General features: G+C 45.2%; 1 protein-coding gene across 7 annotated transcripts in view; it reads left to right on the forward strand.

Annotated features, from left to right (window-relative positions):
- The window catches only part of JAK3 (Janus kinase 3), a 264164-nt gene that overhangs the window by 54079 nt on the left and 192677 nt on the right, over positions 1-17408 (forward strand). For all 7 annotated transcript variants that reach the window (XM_056518127.1, XM_056518128.1, XM_056518131.1 and 4 more), the window contains exons 4-6: positions 211-328; positions 2088-2233; positions 2960-3245. In XM_056518127.1, coding sequence (XP_056374102.1) covers positions 211-328; positions 2088-2233; positions 2960-3245 — 550 coding nt within the window. The remainder of the gene's footprint in view (positions 1-210; positions 329-2087; positions 2234-2959; positions 3246-17408) is intronic.

Raw genomic sequence — 17408 nt, forward strand, 5'->3', positions numbered from 1 at the left:
AGTGAGACCCCTCATTAAAACAACAGGGTGTCAGCCACAACCATTTATGAACCAAATGAACCAAAGGAAAGAGACAGGAAAGGGACAACAGTGTCCAAGATATGACCCTAGCAGTGATTTTATTTATTTTAGATATGATTACCAATATCATCAGATTTCTTACTTTATTTTGTATACTAATTATTCTTTATTGTGGTTCTGCATGTAAAGATTCTTCTTTCCTGATTGGATTGGTACAAGTGAACAAAAATCTGCCCGCTGCAGCCTCATGAATTTGTCCCCTGAGCCTGTTCTCAGCTACCATGTCATAGACTATCTCTTTTCTCAGGTGAGTTAAGATAAAGGTGCATCACCCCACCCCGTTCTGTGCATCTGGGGGCTGGACACAGCAGGAAGAATAGCCTGCTGATGTATCCCTGCAGGCCTGTGCTGTACCCCATTCACTACACACATGAGGGGAGATTTATCAAAACCTGTGCAAAGGTAAATTTTCCCAGTTGGCAGTCAGATCGCTTCTTTCATTTATCAGAGGCCTTGTTAAAAATAAAAGAAGCAATCTGATTGGTTGCTATGGGCAACTGGGCAACTTTTCCTCTGGACAGGTTTTGATAAATCTCCCCCCTTGGGTTAGGTTTATCAAAACCTGTCCAGAGGAAAAGCTGCCCAGTTGACCATAGCGACCAATCAGATCGCCTCTTTCATTTTTAACAAGGCCTCTGATAAATGAAAGAAACAATGTGATTGGCAACTGGGCAAATTTACCTTTGCACAGGTTTTGATAAATTTGCTCCATGGAGGAAGGCGCCATCATCATCTCTTACCCAACAGCTGTGATGGCTCCCTGTGTAAGTCTCCTGTGACAGGAAGCAGTAATTGACTGCTCCCTGCTGGACAATGTGAGAGAAGGCAGAAATAACTGCTAACAATTCCCTGGGGGAAGGTTTTAGGTGCTGCACCTACTGAAAAGAAGATCCTGGTCCTGGCTCTCCCATGCTACACCTCCCCTTCTGTGCTCAGTAAAGGGAAGATAATTTGTCTGCTCCCATACATCTATGACAGGTAGAATTATGTCTATCTATCCTCTATCTATCTATCTATCTATCTATCTATCTATCCTATATCTACTCTATATATATATATATCTTTTATAAATGTATCTATCTATATCCTTCCATGTAGACAACAGCAAAGAGTTACAGCAGTACTAACAATAAAATGTGACAAATAGTGGCTTTTATTCAGCACATCAGATTTAAAGCAGCCACTGTAAGGTTTCTGCTGTTAACCTTATGTGCTTAATAAAAGCCACTATTTCTCACATTTTATGGAAAGTTCTGCTATGCCTGTTTGCTGTAATGGAAAACCCATGACTTGAAGCTGCCCATGACTTGGAGTTTTCTATCTATCCATCTATCTATCTATCTATCTATCTATCTATCTATCTATCTACAGTATCTTTCCAGTGTCTATGGGAGTGCCAGAGATACCTCAGTACAGTGCACATGCATCTCTGGCTGTTCCATAAACAATGCATGGAGTGTGTGTCGACATGGAAGGCCATACAAGAAGATCCTTTAGGACGGCCTGGAGCAGGTGAGCAGAGCTTCAGCCGCCATCTTTACTCATCAGACCATCGTGGTGGCACCGTGAGTGGGCCAATGAGTCTCTCAAAGCCCCCCCAATACTTCAGTATTGATCAGGCATCTGTAGGTTTAATGGCAGGCATCAGCATGATAGCTGATGTTCGCCATTAGCCGTGGGGGTCCTCGCCTGTTGATAGCAGCCGGGACCTGTGGTCTATGAAGCAAGTGCAGCTCCTACGCTCTCTTCATAGTCCAGCTGAGACTCAGGATGTACATGTACGTCCTGATGTGCCAGGTACCAGGCAGCCAGGTCATACAAGTACATCCTATATCCTCTAGGGGTCAAGAAGCAGTCTTTCAACACCTTATAAATTGTGTGTTGGATTGTGCAATATGAACCTTGGTTTAGGGAGGAGAGATGGTTTACATTTTTTGAGAACAAATATGGCCCTGACTTTATTGATTTACTAACTGACTCATACTGTTTATTGCCTGTCATCACAGTATCGAAGTGACTTCATAAATGGTCGGATAGAGCTACCTGTTAGCATTGATGTTCAAGAGCAGTGCTTGGCGCTGGCTGTTCTAGATATGATGAGACTGGCACAAGAAAATGACAAGACCCCAAAACAAATACTCAGTAGCATCAGGTAAACAGGAATAAAGCATTGTTTAGAGATGGTGTGTTACATTATACACATTTTGCACCTGAAAGGGGTACTCCGGTGATTTTATTTTATTTTTTTTAAATCAACTGGTGCCAGAAAGTTAAACAGATTTGTAAATTACTTCCGGTACTTATCAGCTGCTGTATGCTCCACAGGAAGTTCTTTTATTTTTTGAATTTCTGTCTGACCACAGTGCTCTCTGCTGACTCCTCTGTCCATGTCAGGAATTGTCTGGAGCAGTAGAGGTTTACTATGGGGATGCTCCTGCTCTGGACAGTTCCTGACATAGACAGAGGTGTCAGCAGAGAATACTGTGGTCAGACTAAAAATAAATTCAAAAAGAAAAGAAAAGAACTTCCTCTTGCACATACAGCAGCTGATAAGTACTGGAAGGATTAAGATTTGTAAATAGAAGTAATTTATACATCTGCTCAACTTTCTAGCACCAGTTGATTTAAAAAAAAAAAAAATCACTGGAGTACCCCTTTGAGTACTTATCTATTTAATATTATATGCATTATTCACGAATGTGGTAAACTGTGGTAAACCTCAACAGCCTTTCTGTACTAGCATCAAAGCATTAGTCCAATTAGAGAAGAAATCAATCATCATCACATTGTGAATGTGTATACACTGTAGTTCCCCCTATGTCCTTACCTGAGCAAGTCTGAGTCTAACAGTATTACATTATATTCCCTCTTTGTACAGCTACAAGCACTGTGTGCCACAAAGTCTGCGGCAGAGCATTGTAAACCTGAACTTTTTTTGTCGCAAGAGATTACGCAGGAGTGTTCAGAACTCATTGAAAAAAATGCGTGCATGCACACTCAGTGTTTCTCTCATCAAAATCAAATATCTAGTGGATTTAGAAAAACTTGATCCATGTTTTGGGACAGAAACATTTATTGTCAAGAGCATAAAGGAAGATAACAAAGACCTCGTGCTTAAAGTGTCATGGTGTGGCGGCATCACTTGGAAAGAGGTAGACAGTGAGGTGAGTAGAATGGACCTGAATGTAGGGGACTGAGACAAATAATGAAGTTATGCTTGGATTTTGTTTAGTAGGGAAAATATTGTTGAATTATTAAATGTACCATTGTTTTGTTACTTGGATAAAACCAGTTCTAATTTCTTAATAAGCAATAATATAATCATACCTCTAAATAACAGTCCTACAGCTACTTAATCCTACAGTATGGATGGTACAAGTATTATTACCAAACTGCTAACCAACAAATCCTACATAGTGGCTAAATAATGCCCACTATGCTATTACTGAGTAAAACCCAGTGTACCAAGACCAACATTAGCAATAATACAAGGGACAAAAAATACCACCACACAGTTACTAAATAATGCCACCATGTACTAATACCGAACAAAATCCAATGTTATCAAGACCATCATTACCAATAATACCATTGTATAAGGGCCTAAAAAATACAGCTAAACCTTAACAGTAAATGAATATCATTTTACACAAGAAAATGCTGTATACAAAGATTATGAATACCCTCATACGCTGCCCATATTGTCGTAGACACCATTTGTGCACATGCGCTGAAGCCAGTATAAGTGATTACAGTGCAGGTATATGCAATGACCAACAGGTGACATCTTCTCTGATTAGAGTTATTTACTTTTTTTTCTTTACCTGTCCAAGACCCCTCTCTGAAGAACCTGCTTGACAAAGATCTTAGGCTCTGTACTTCTTCAACAGCTTCCTCATCTTTTCCCCACCCATAGTGCCCAAATGGTAACAATTCTCCCACCTAGATAGTTGTCTCTGATGGGGGTACCCAGTATGCAGGTGCCACCTAGTAGATAGCTCCCCCCCCCCCCACAGTAGGTAAACTGGTGCTCTATGTAGGTAAGCAGGGCACCCTTTGTAGGTAGATAGGGTCCCCCTTGCAGGTGCAGGTAGATAGGTGCCCCAGTAGATCGACAGGGGCCTGAGTAGGCCCTGAAGTAGATCTCTCCTTCAGGACCAAGTGGATATCTGTTTCCATCTGAAATCAATTATTATTTGATGCATGCTTCGAAGTGAATAACACACAGACACAATATGTTTAGGGTTAAATTCTCTCACCTCCTTTATTACAGTATTACACAGGGTTTATAAAGACTTCAGAATTAACATAAATTACCACCCACATTATCGATTACGGTAATTATTAATGATGTGTGTGTCAATCTACGTGTGCATAGCTTTTTGTGATGCGCAAGCTTGACTTGTTTTTTTCATCTAAGCGCTAAGCAGTTATTAACTTTGTTTTTTATTCTCAAATATCCAAAATATCAGGTTGACATGACTTTTATCTCTCTACAAATAATTGAATCTTGATAGTGCAGGCTACACTGGTGGGTGAATATGATTTCAGTCAGGTCAGCTAATTTTAAGCAAAAAGAGCTAAGAATGTAAAATATGACATTTTATACAAATTAAACTATATATGTATATATATGTATATGATTACATATATTAAGTCCATTACAGTTTTCCCCCCTTGAAATGGCTATTTTTACATTCTTACATTCTATCTCATCTGTTCTATGTACTTCTGCAACTCTTTTTCTTATTTCTTATTTCTGTACGTTACGTTGCCACTTTGTACATAGATTTTCAGTTGCTGTCCCTTACATATACGATAATTCTGTATTCAGGAATTTCTGTAATGGGGTATATGGTCCATCATGGTATTCTTCATTGTCGATGTTCATCATCAAAGGAGTAGCATTGTCCATGGCTTTTTCACACATCTTCTTCAGGCATAGCAGCACACAACAGATATTTGCAAGGATGATAAGAATTGTTAGAATTGTTATTCCTATTTGAATCAGCATCTTTTGCCAACCCCCCCCCCCCCCCCCCATTCTTTTAAGTTCCAACGAAAGACTCCCCTCCTCGAATGAATGAATGAATTATCAGCCGCAGCGGGCGCTGTTCTGCTTTTCTCCCCCCCCCCTCCTCGGCAGGGGCGGATCCAGAGTCTAGTCTCGGGAGGGGCACTATTACAGAATTTTGCGTTGGTGGACAGAAAATAAGGTGTTGCTTAAGGAACTTACAATATTATTAAATGTATCCAGTATAATAATCAAATATACCAATTACCACAGAATGGGAAAGGGCTAAAGAAGTTTTTACCATAGGAGATGCTGGAAGTTGTTGTTTCACCCATCATTACTGCAAAACTTACCAGTGATGGGACAGTCAGGACACTGTACAATGATATCAGTGACTACAGGTGACGTTTTCTCTATAGTCTTTCCTTATCTAATTCAGATGGTACATACCGCCTGGTCCAGAAATCTGTGCCCCCTGTGCTGTGCCCCTCACATATAATGCCCCTGTAATGTTCCCCTCACATATAATGCCCCTGTAATGTTATAATGCCCCCTGTCCTTCACCCTCAGGGGGCATTTTACGTAAGGGGCACAAGACAGTGGGGCATTATAAGTGAGTGGCACATGACGGGGGCATTAAATGAGTATGCTTTAAAGTGTCCTCTTCTCACCCCTATAACCCTTTTCTTTTTCCGCATACAGGACTATATGAGGGCTTATTTTTTGTGCTGTGATCTGTTTTTGTCAGAACCATTTTTATTTCGATTTTTTTTTTAAAGTTATTGAAGTGACCAAAAATACGCACTTCTGGACTTTGATATTTTTTCATGCTTTCACCTTTCAGTGTGCATTATATTGTATTAGTTCACACATTTGTGCATGTGGCGCTACCAAATATGTTTAGGGTTTATGTATAGGGTTTTCCTTACATTATTTCATTAAAAAAATGGGAACAAAGGGTGATTCAAACTTTTATTAGGCAAGGGGTAAATCACATTTATTACTTTTTTTGAAATGCATTTTTTACACTTTTTTGGTCCCCATGTTTCTATGCATAAATGTAGCTGCCAGGGCAGTGGGTACAGCACAGATAAGCTGATGTATATAGCCCAACAGTATTATGTCCCCATATACGAATGTCTGTGCTGAACTGGCTAACACATGCTACATATATTATATACGTAATATGGGCCAGGCAGGGCAAAGAACACAGCACAGACATTGGCATACAGTGACATATACTGACATAACACTGCGGGGCTATATACAGCTGCTGGGGCTATATATAGCTGCCAAGGCAGTGGGTACAGCACAGATAAGCTGATGTATATAGTCCTGCAGTATTATGTCCCTAGATACGTGCTGTGTGTCCTCTGAACTGGCCCATACTATATGTATTATATACGTAATATGGTCCAGGCAGGGCAGAGAACACAGCACAGACATTGGTATATAGTGACATAACACTGAGGGGCTATATACATTAATTGTAGCCTTGACTACTATATACATGCATATATTTATAGCAGCCAGGGCAGTGGTACAGCACAGCTGATGTATATAGCCCCACAGTGTTTCCCAACTAGGGTCCTCCAGCTGTTTCAAAACTACAACTCTTGTTGGCTGTCTGGGCATGCTGGTAGTTGTAGTTTTGCAACAGCTGGAGGCACCCTGTTTGAGAAACACTTCACTGTATATCAATGATTCGCCCATACTGCATATACTATATGTAGTAGGCCAGAGAGGGCACAGCAGTCACTGGTATACAGGTAGTGACTGACATGCCCGGACACTGGGACCTAACTACAGACCTCCTCACCTCTGATGGCCACCCTGCAGATCAGAGACTGTCAGACTGGACGGAGCTCCGCTGGTATGGAGTGAGGATACAGGCCGCAGAGGCAGTACAGCTGGCAGGCAGTGTCTTCTCCTCAGCTCTGCGGTGAGCAGCCGGGGGAGGGGTCGGACGAGCAGGGACTAAGTTACAGCAGCCGTCAGCTCCCTCTCTTAAAGGGGCAGCAGGAGCTGGAGCAGCGTGTGAAAGGTGAGGGGACAGTGGAGTCGGGGACAGCTCCCGCTCCTCAATAATAGGGGCAGCAATCTCGGGGGGGGGGGGGCAATTGCCCCGTTGCCCCCCCCCCCCCTGGATCCGCCACTGCTCCCCGGTTTATCATCCCAGCGCTACGCCGTCCCTGGGCTGCAAAAATAAACTTTAACTCACCTTCTGACATTCCCCGTTACCGGCCTCACGTTACCTCCGCTGGGGTCCTGGGGATGGGTCACGTAAGGAGCCGGCTGTCTTCTTACATGACGAGGTGGGACATCATTGCGGCCGGTGATAGACTGAGCGTACTGTCATGTATGAAGCCGGCCGGCTCCTTACATGACAGTGGGCTCAGCCTATCACCGGCCGAGGTGGGACATCGCTGCGCCCGTTGATAGGCTGACAGCTCTTTGACGTTCCCATCCCCAGGACCGCAGCAGAGGGACCGTTAGGCCGGTAACGGGGAACGTCGGAAGGTGAGTTAAAGTTTATTTTGTTTATTTTTGCAGCCCGGGCACAGGATAGTACAGTACAGCGCAGTGGCTAATAATGATTTGGGGGGGGAGGGGAAGAGAAGTAGCGCTCGTTGGTGACATATGATTAGTTCCCCGATGTGGGGGACAGCACAGCGCTGGGAAGATAATTCATTGGGGGCGGGGGATGAGAGAAGCAGAGCAGCACCCATGGGTAACATGATTGGGGGGGGGGGGGTGGAAAATACAGTTAAATACTGTGGAACTGCCATAACTTACAAAAATAACGTTATACACATTTTTGGTCATACCGCCCAGCTCTATATCTAGAGCCATCCTATTTTGAAACGCTAAGCTGTTCAACCTGTCCTTTGAAGGCTTCTATTAAAATGTTTACAAATCTTTGTTGATTGTAATAGATATAATTAATCCAGTCTACATTCTTATTGGTAACTAGGGGTAATAGGAAAGATTCAAATCTTGCTTTTACTTGGTCCTTAGCCTTAAACTCATCTGAGACCCCTTGGGACTCCAATGGCATCAATATACACATGGGGGTCACGGCTCCCTTTAGGGAATTCTCGCCTTTTCCTATTGTGAGTTTCTTGTTCTGCTATTTGTTCATGGTTAAAGATATGCACAGGCATAATGACTTTAGTCAATGTACATTCTCCAGTCCAGTTTCCTTCCAACTGGGTTCTAAGCTTCATATCTCCACACCTGGGATGAAATAGCATGGTTACCTGGGATGGAATAGCAAGTATAGTTCCCAGGGTAAATGGTGATACCTTCTCCTGGTTTAGGGGTTTTGGTGGTGATAGGATATTCCTTCTTCCACTGTTCACAATTTGTGTAATCTGTAAAGCTATTGGTATATAGGCTGAGGAAGCATTCCTCTGCTTGCTCTGGGATATATAATGGGACTGTACCTAGATGAGGCCTGGCGCTACCACAAGCATAACAGTTAGTTCTATTACTCTTCCCTGCTGTACACCTCATCCACTCGAGTCACAGGTTAACATCTGAATATCCTGTTTCTCTGGCCATGGTCTATGTCTATGTAGGTCGGATTTGCTATAGCTACCATTTTCTTGTAGGACTGGACATGTTGTTCTATAGAATGGATTAGGGGTGCATTGGGGTCTCTCCATTCCCCTGAGCTATATATATATATATATATATATATATATATATATATATATATATCCTTAATTTCAAACCTTTTCTGGGGACCTTGGTTAGTCCCTCCAAACCACCAACCAAGGACATAAGTCCCTGCATCACTGGGGACTGTATTCTTAATGGTTAGTGTTAGCCACATACCAGGCCCTGTTTTAACCAACTTCATACGGTCTAACAAAGATCTACCTTTCTTGTCCTTGCTGTCTGTAGCTGTGGACTGTCCAGGTTTGTAACCCCAAGGGGGGCCCAGAATTCCAGGCCGCTGCAGACCAGGAGTTACAATCTTCTCACACACACATATCCCTCCCCATATCCTTCATGATACCACTTCCATTGATTGTCTCTCCTCGGGCAAGTTAACATTGCACATGCATCAAAAACATATGTGGCTACAGTGGCATTTACTGAATTAAACCAGAACCATATTAGTCCCTTTTTCATAGTTATGGCTATCTCTGGGCCGCCTAGTGCCATTGATACTAGACAAAGGATATATATGATCTTCATGATTGGGTTGTACTGGTTCCTTTGTCTTCTGGCATTGGCACCTTCTTGCAGTGGGAAGCTTGTATCCAGGTGTTCTTCCCTTCCACCTTGACTGAAGTGGATGTGGTCAGCAGAACTTTGAATGGATCGTCAAATCTGGGCTCGAGGATTCTTTCTCACAAACATTTTCACTATCACCAGGCAATAGCTTGTGAGTCCCAGCAACTGCTTCAGGATCTGGAATAGAAGAAAACACTCAGGCATGTATTTTAGTCAACTCCCTTGATAATGGGGCCACATAATTAGTTAGTTCATCAGACTATACTTCCAACTGCTGAGGACAGTAACACCCTAATCTTGGGGCGGTGCCAAACAAAATCTCATAGGGGGATAGGGAATGCACTCCTCTAGGGGTGTATCTAACGCTATAGAGGGCAATGGGTAGACTATCAGGCCAAGGTAGACCAGTTTCTTGGGACATTTTCAACATTCGAGTTTTAAGGGTACCATTTATTTTTTCAACCTTTCCACTGCTCTGGGGTGATAGAGAGTATGAAAGGATAAAGTGACTCCTAGGGCAGACCAGATTTATTTTGTCACCGTAACTGTGAAAGCAGGTTCTTGGTCACTTTCTATGACTTCAGGTACTCCATACCCACATACTGTTTCATTGAGGAGTTTCTTGGCCATTGCCTTGGCTATCATATTGGTAGTTGGGTAGGCTTCTGGCCACCCTGAGAACATGTACACCATCAAAAGGGCGTATTCAAATCTTCCGACCTTTGGCATTTGTATGTGGTCAATAGTGTTGAGCGGCATAGGCCATATTCGAATTCGCGAATATTCGCGAATATATGGGCGAATATTCGTCTTATATTCGCGAATATTCGCATATTCGTTATATTCTCGTTTTATTTTCGCATATGCGAATATCCGCGTATGCGAAAATTAATATATGTGAATATTGGTATATGCAAGCGTACAAATTCGCATATGCGAAAAGTAGCATATGCGTATTTTCGCATATGCGAATTTTAGCACGCCAGTCTCACACAGTAGTATTACAGCCTTCTTTACACCACACAAGCTGGAAGCAGAGAGGGGTGATCACTGTGATGTGTACTGTGAAAAAAAAAAAAAAATAAATAAATAAATAAACGAATATTCGTAATTACGAATATATAGCGCTATATTCGCGAAATTCGCGAATTCGCGAATATGCGATATTCGCGAATAATATTCGAATTGCGAATATTCGCGAGCAACACTAGTGGTCAATCTGTATCCTTTGAAATGGGTACTGCAGTCTGGCCAAGTGTTTCTGGTTTTTTTTCTCCATACGCCCTGGGTTGCAGATTGCACAAATAGCACAGGACTTGCAGTAGTTGTCTGTTAGTGGTGTAATTCCTGGTGCTGTGTAGTACTTTTGAATTAGGGCATTCATGAGAGCTTTTGAAAAGTGGGCAGCTCCATCTAATGTAAAATATGACATTTTATACCAATTAAACTATATATGTATATGATTATTTATATTAAGTCCATTACAGTACGTAGGTAGTGCCTCCTGTAGGTATATAGTACACTAGTAGGTAGATAGGTTCCCTCCATAAGTAGACAGGTGCAGTGGCGTCTCCAGCATTCATATTTGGGGGGGGGGGGGCACATGGGGGGCCAGTGACAAAAGTGGGGGGGGGGGCAATTTTAAAACGTGTGTATGTGTATATATATATATATATATATATATATATATATATATATATATATATACACACACACACCGTGCAGAACATATTTAATTTAAAAAAATTAAAAATAAAGATTTTTGCAGACTCCCTCTGCAAACTGCACTCTCAAATCCACCATATACACACATACACAGCCCTCCATACACAAACATACACAGCCCCCATATCCACACATACACAGCCCCCATATCCACAGCCCTCCATATACAAACATACACAGCCCCCATATACACACATAGCCTCCATATCCACACATACATAGCCCCATATCCACACATACACAGCCCCCATAACACATACACAGCCCCCATAACACATACACAGCCCCCATATCCACAGCCCTCCATACACCAACATACACAGCCCCCATATACACACATACACAGCCCCCATATGCACAGCCCTCCATACACAAACATACACAGCCCCCATATCCACATATACACAGCCCCCATATCCACAGCCCTCCATATACAAACATACACAGCCCCCATATACACACATAGCCCCCATATCCAAACATACACAGCCCCCATAACACATACACAGCCCTCATAACACATACACAGCCCCCATATCCACACATACACAGACCCCATATCCACACATACACAGCCCCCATATCCACAGCCCTCCATACACAAACATACACAGCCCCCATATCCACACATACACAGCCCTCCATATCCACACATACACAGCCCACATATCCACAGCCCTCCATACACAAACATACACAGCCCCCATATCCACACATATACAGCCCCCATATCCACACATACACAGCCCCCACATCCACACATACACAGCCCCCATATCCACACATACACAGCCCCCATATCCACAGCCCTCTATACACAAACATACACAGCCCCCATATACACACACCGTGCAGAACATATTTAATTTAAAAAAATTAAAAATAAAGATTTTTGCAGACTCCCTCTGCAAACTGCACTCTCAAATCCACCATATACACACATACACAGCCCTCCATACACAAACATACACAGCCCCCATATCCACACATACACAGCCCCCATATCCACAGCCCTCCATATACAAACATACACAGCCCCCATATACACACATAGCCCCCATATCCACACATACATAGCCCCATATCCACACATACACAGCCCCCATAACACATACACAGCCCCCATAACACATACACAGCCCCCATATCCACAGCCCTCCATACACCAACATACACAGCCCCCATATACACACATACACAGCCCCCATATGCACAGCCCTCCATACACAAAGATACACAGCCCCCATATCCACATATACACAGCCCCCATATCCACAGCCCTCCATATACAAACATACACAGCCCCCATATACACACATAGCCCCCATATCCAAACATACACAGCCCCCATAACACATACACAGCCCTCATAACACATACACAGCCCCCATATCCACACATACACAGACCCCATATCCACACATACACAGCCCCCATATCCACAGCCCTTCATACACAAACATACACAGCCCCCATATCCACACATACACAGCCCTCCATATCCACACATACACAGCCCCCATATCCACAGCCCTCCATACACAAACATACACAGCCCCCATATCCACACATATACAGCCCCCATATCCACACATACACAGCCCCCACATCCACACATACACAGCCCCCATATCCACACATACACAGCCCCCATATCCACAGCCCTCTATACACAAACATTCACAGCCCCCATATACACACATACACAGCCCCCATATACACAGCCCTCCATACACAAACATACACAGCCCCCATATACACACATACACAGCCCCCATATACACAGCCCTCCATATACAAACATACACAGCCCCCATATACACACATAGCCCCCATATCCACACATACATAGCCCCATATCCACACATACACAGCCCGCATAACACATACACAGCCCCCATAACACATACACAGCCCCCATATCCACAGCCCTCCATACACAAACATACACAGCCCCCATATACACACATACACAGCCCCCATATGCACAGCCCTCCATACACAAACATACACAGCCCCCATATCCACATATACACAGCCCCCATATCCACAGCCCTCCATATACAAACATACACAGCCCCCATATACACACATAGCCCCCATATCCAAACATACACAGCCCCCATAACACATACACAGCCCTCATAACACATACACAGCCCCCATATCCACACATACACAGACCCCATATCCACACATACACAGCCCCCATATCCACAGCCCTCCATACACAAACATACACAGCCCCCATATCCACACATACACAGCCCTCCATATCCACACATACACAGCCCCCATATCCACAGCCCTCCATACACAAACATACACAGCCCACATATCCACACATATACAGCCCCCATATCCACACATACACAGCCCCCACATCCACACATACACAGCCCCCATATCCACACATACACAGCCCCCATATCCACAGCCCTCTATACACAAACATACACAGCCCCCATATACACACATACACAGCCCCCATATACACAGCCCTCCATACACAAACATACACAGCCCCCATATACACACATACACAGCCCCCATATACACAGCCCTCCATACACAAACATACACAGCCCCCATATCCACACATACACAGCCCTCCATATACATACACAGCCCTCCATATACACACACAGCCCTCCATATACATATACACAGCCCTCCAAATACACACACAGCCCTCCATATACACACATACACAGCCCCATCCCCATATATACAGCCCTCCATACACACAGCCCCCATATACACACATACACAGCCCCATCCCCATATATACATCCCTCCATACACACAGCCCCCATATACACACATACACAGCCCCATCCCCATATATACATCCCTCCATACACACAGCCCCCATATACACAGCCCTCCAAATACACACACAGCCCTCCATATACACACATACACAGCCCCATCCCCATATATACAGCCCTCCATACACACAGCCCCCATATACACACATACACAGCCCCATCCCCATATATACATCCCTCCATACACACAGCCCCCATATACACACATACACAGCCCCATCCCCATATATACATCCCTCCATACACACAGCCCCCATATACACAGCCCTCCAAATACACACACAGCCCTCCATATACACACATACACAGCCCCATCCCCATATATACAGCCCTCCATACACACAGCCCCCATATACACACATACACAGCCCCATCCCCATAAATACATCCCTCCATACACACAGCCCCCATATACACAGCCCTCCATACATACAGCCCCATCCCCATATATACAGCCCTCAATATACACACATACACAGCCCCATCCCCATATATACACAGCCCTCCATACACACAGCCCCCATATACACAGCCCTCCATACACACAGCCCTATCCCCATATATACAGCCCTCCATATACACAGCCCCATGCCCATATATACACAGCCCTCCATATACACAGCCCCATCCCCATATATACACAGCCCCCCATACACACAGCCCCATCCCCATATATACACAGCCCTCATCCCCATATATACACAGCCCCATGACCATATATACACAGCCCCCATATACACAGCCCTCCATACACACATCCCCATTCCCATATATACAGCCCTCCATATACACACATATGCAGCCTCATCCCCATATATGCACAGCCCTCCATACACACAACCCCCATATACACAGCCCTCCATACACACAGCCCCAACTCCATATACACAGCCCTCCATATACACAGCCCCATGCCCATATATACACAGCCCTCCATATACACAGCCCTCCATATACACAGCCCCATGCCCATATATACACAGCCCTCCATACACACAGCCCCCATATACACTGCCCTCCATACACACAGCCCCATCCCCATATACACAGCCCTCCATATACACAGCCCCATGCCCATATATACACAGCCCTCCATATACACAGCCCCATCCCCATATATGCACAGCCCTCCATACACACAGCCCTCATCCCCATATATACACAGCCCTCATCCCCATATATACACAGCCCTCATCCCCAGTGCTTTAAGTGGCCCAAAAGAGGTGCTGGTACTGTACTTTTGGTTCGACGAGGCACACCGCAGAAAAAAAAAATTCGCCGGTCACCCCTACCGAAGTTGACGAGCAAAAAAAAAAAAAAAAGGATTACACAATGGGGGAGATTTATCAAAATCTGTCAGTAGGAAAAGTTGCTGAGTTGCCCACAGCAAGCAATCAGATCGCTTCTTTCATTTTTCAGAGGCCTTGTTAAAAATGGAAGAGGCAATCTGATTGGTTGCTGTGGGCAATTCACTTTTCCTCTGGACAGGTTTTGATAAATCTCTAATATCTATTTATCTGTGTATGTAGTTTACAGTGCTGCATTATGCAGCAACTCACAAATGACGTCTTCTCTAATCAGTGTCGTTCTCTTCTCTTCTCCATCTGGTCCGGGCCATCATCACAGGTTCTTCCAGCCTCAATTCTTCACCATTAAACCTGCAAAACAAACCTATTAGGCTCTGCATCAGCATCATTCTCCAGATTCCCCTTTTACAAGTGGAGAGGAATACAGGGGCGTATAGGTGTAAAGGGGTGTAGAAAAATGTACATGGGTGGTAGAGGGGTGTAGAGGAGTGTACATGGGTGACAGAGGGGTGTAGAGGAGTGTACATGGGTGACAGAGGGGTGTAGAGGAGTATACATGGGTGACAGAGGGGTGTAGAGGAGTGTACATGGGTGACAGAGGCGTATAGAGGAGTGTACACGGGTGGCAGAGAGGTGTAGAGGGGTGTACATGGGTGACAGAGGGATGTACATGGGTGACAGAGGGGTGTAGAAGAGTGTACATGGATGACAGAGGGGTGTAGAGGGGTGTAAATGGGTGACAGAGGGGTGTAGAGGAGTGTACATGGGTGACAGGGAGCATAGGGGGGTGTACATGAGTGACAGAGGGGTGTAGAGGAGTGTACATAGGTGACAGAGGGGTGTACATGGGTGACAGAGGGGTGTACATGGGTGACAGAGGGGTGTACATGGGTGACAGAGGGCATAGGGGGGTGTACATGGGTGACAGATGGGTGTAGAGCAGTGTACATGGGTGACAGAGGGCATAGGGGGGTGTACATGGGTGACAGGGGGCATAGGGGGGTGTACATGGGTGACAGAGGGCTGTAGAAGAGTGTACCTGGGTGATAGGGGGCATAGGGGGGTGTACATGGGTGACAGAGGGGTGTAGATGGGTGACAGAGGGGTGTAGAAGAGTGTAGATGGGTGACAGGAGTGGACAGGAGTGACAAGGTGGAGACAGGGATGACAAAGGGACAGAGGGGTGAACATGGGTGACCAGGATGTGATCAGAGGGGTGGACAACGGGGGATGAACATGGGTGACAGAGGGGGGGATAGGGGGATGGCCAAGGTGTACATGGATGACAGGAGGGTGGAGAAGCGGTTAAAAGAGGGGTGGACAGGAGTGACAAAGGGGTGAATAGGGGGTGGACATGGGTGACAGGTGTAGACTGGGGGGTGGCCAGAGGGGTGAACATGTGTGACAGGAATGGACAGGGGTGACAGACGGGTGGCCAAGGTGGACACGGATGACAGGAGGGTGGACAAGGGTGATTAAAAGAGGGGTGACAGAGGGGTGAATAGGGGGTGGACATGGGTGACGGGGTAGACTGGGGGGGTAGATATGTGTGACAGGGGGTAGACTGGGGGGGCGGACTGTGGAGTGAACATGGGTGACAGGGATGGACAGGGGGTGGACATGGATGACAGCAGTGGGGGGTGGACAGGGTTAAGAAGGGGTAACAGAAAGGGTGGACATGGATGACAGCAGTGGGGGGTGGAGAGGGTTAAGAAGGGGTAACAGAGGGGTGGACATGGATGACAGGAGTAGGGGGTGGAGAGGGTTAAGAAGGGGTAACAGAGGGGTGGACACGGAAGACAGGAGTTGGAGGTGGAGAGGCTTAAGAAGGGGTTACAGGGGGTGGACATGGATGACAGGAGTGGGGGGTGGAGAGGGTTAAGAAGGGGTAACAGAGGGTGAACATGGATGACAGCAGTGGGGGGTGGAGACGATGGGAGATGCAGGGAGACAAAGGGATATGCAGGGGGACAATGGGAGATGCAGGGAGACGAAGGGATATGCAGGGGGACGCTGTGTGCGCACGCAGAGCAAAGCACACAGATACGTCCCTTCCCCCGCCTGTGAGTCACGGAGCGCAGGCCGGGCGGGAAATGAATTTTAAAAAAAAGTTCAAATTACCGTTACACCGGCGCAGCAATAGAGGAGCTGCTGCCAGTGTGAGGTGGGGAGGAGCGGTCCGATTTTTCACGGGTTTGATTTTTT

Source organism: Hyla sarda, chromosome 1, assembly GCF_029499605.1.
Source record: "Hyla sarda isolate aHylSar1 chromosome 1, aHylSar1.hap1, whole genome shotgun sequence".
In the NCBI taxonomy this organism is placed as follows: domain Eukaryota; kingdom Metazoa; phylum Chordata; class Amphibia; order Anura; family Hylidae; genus Hyla; species Hyla sarda.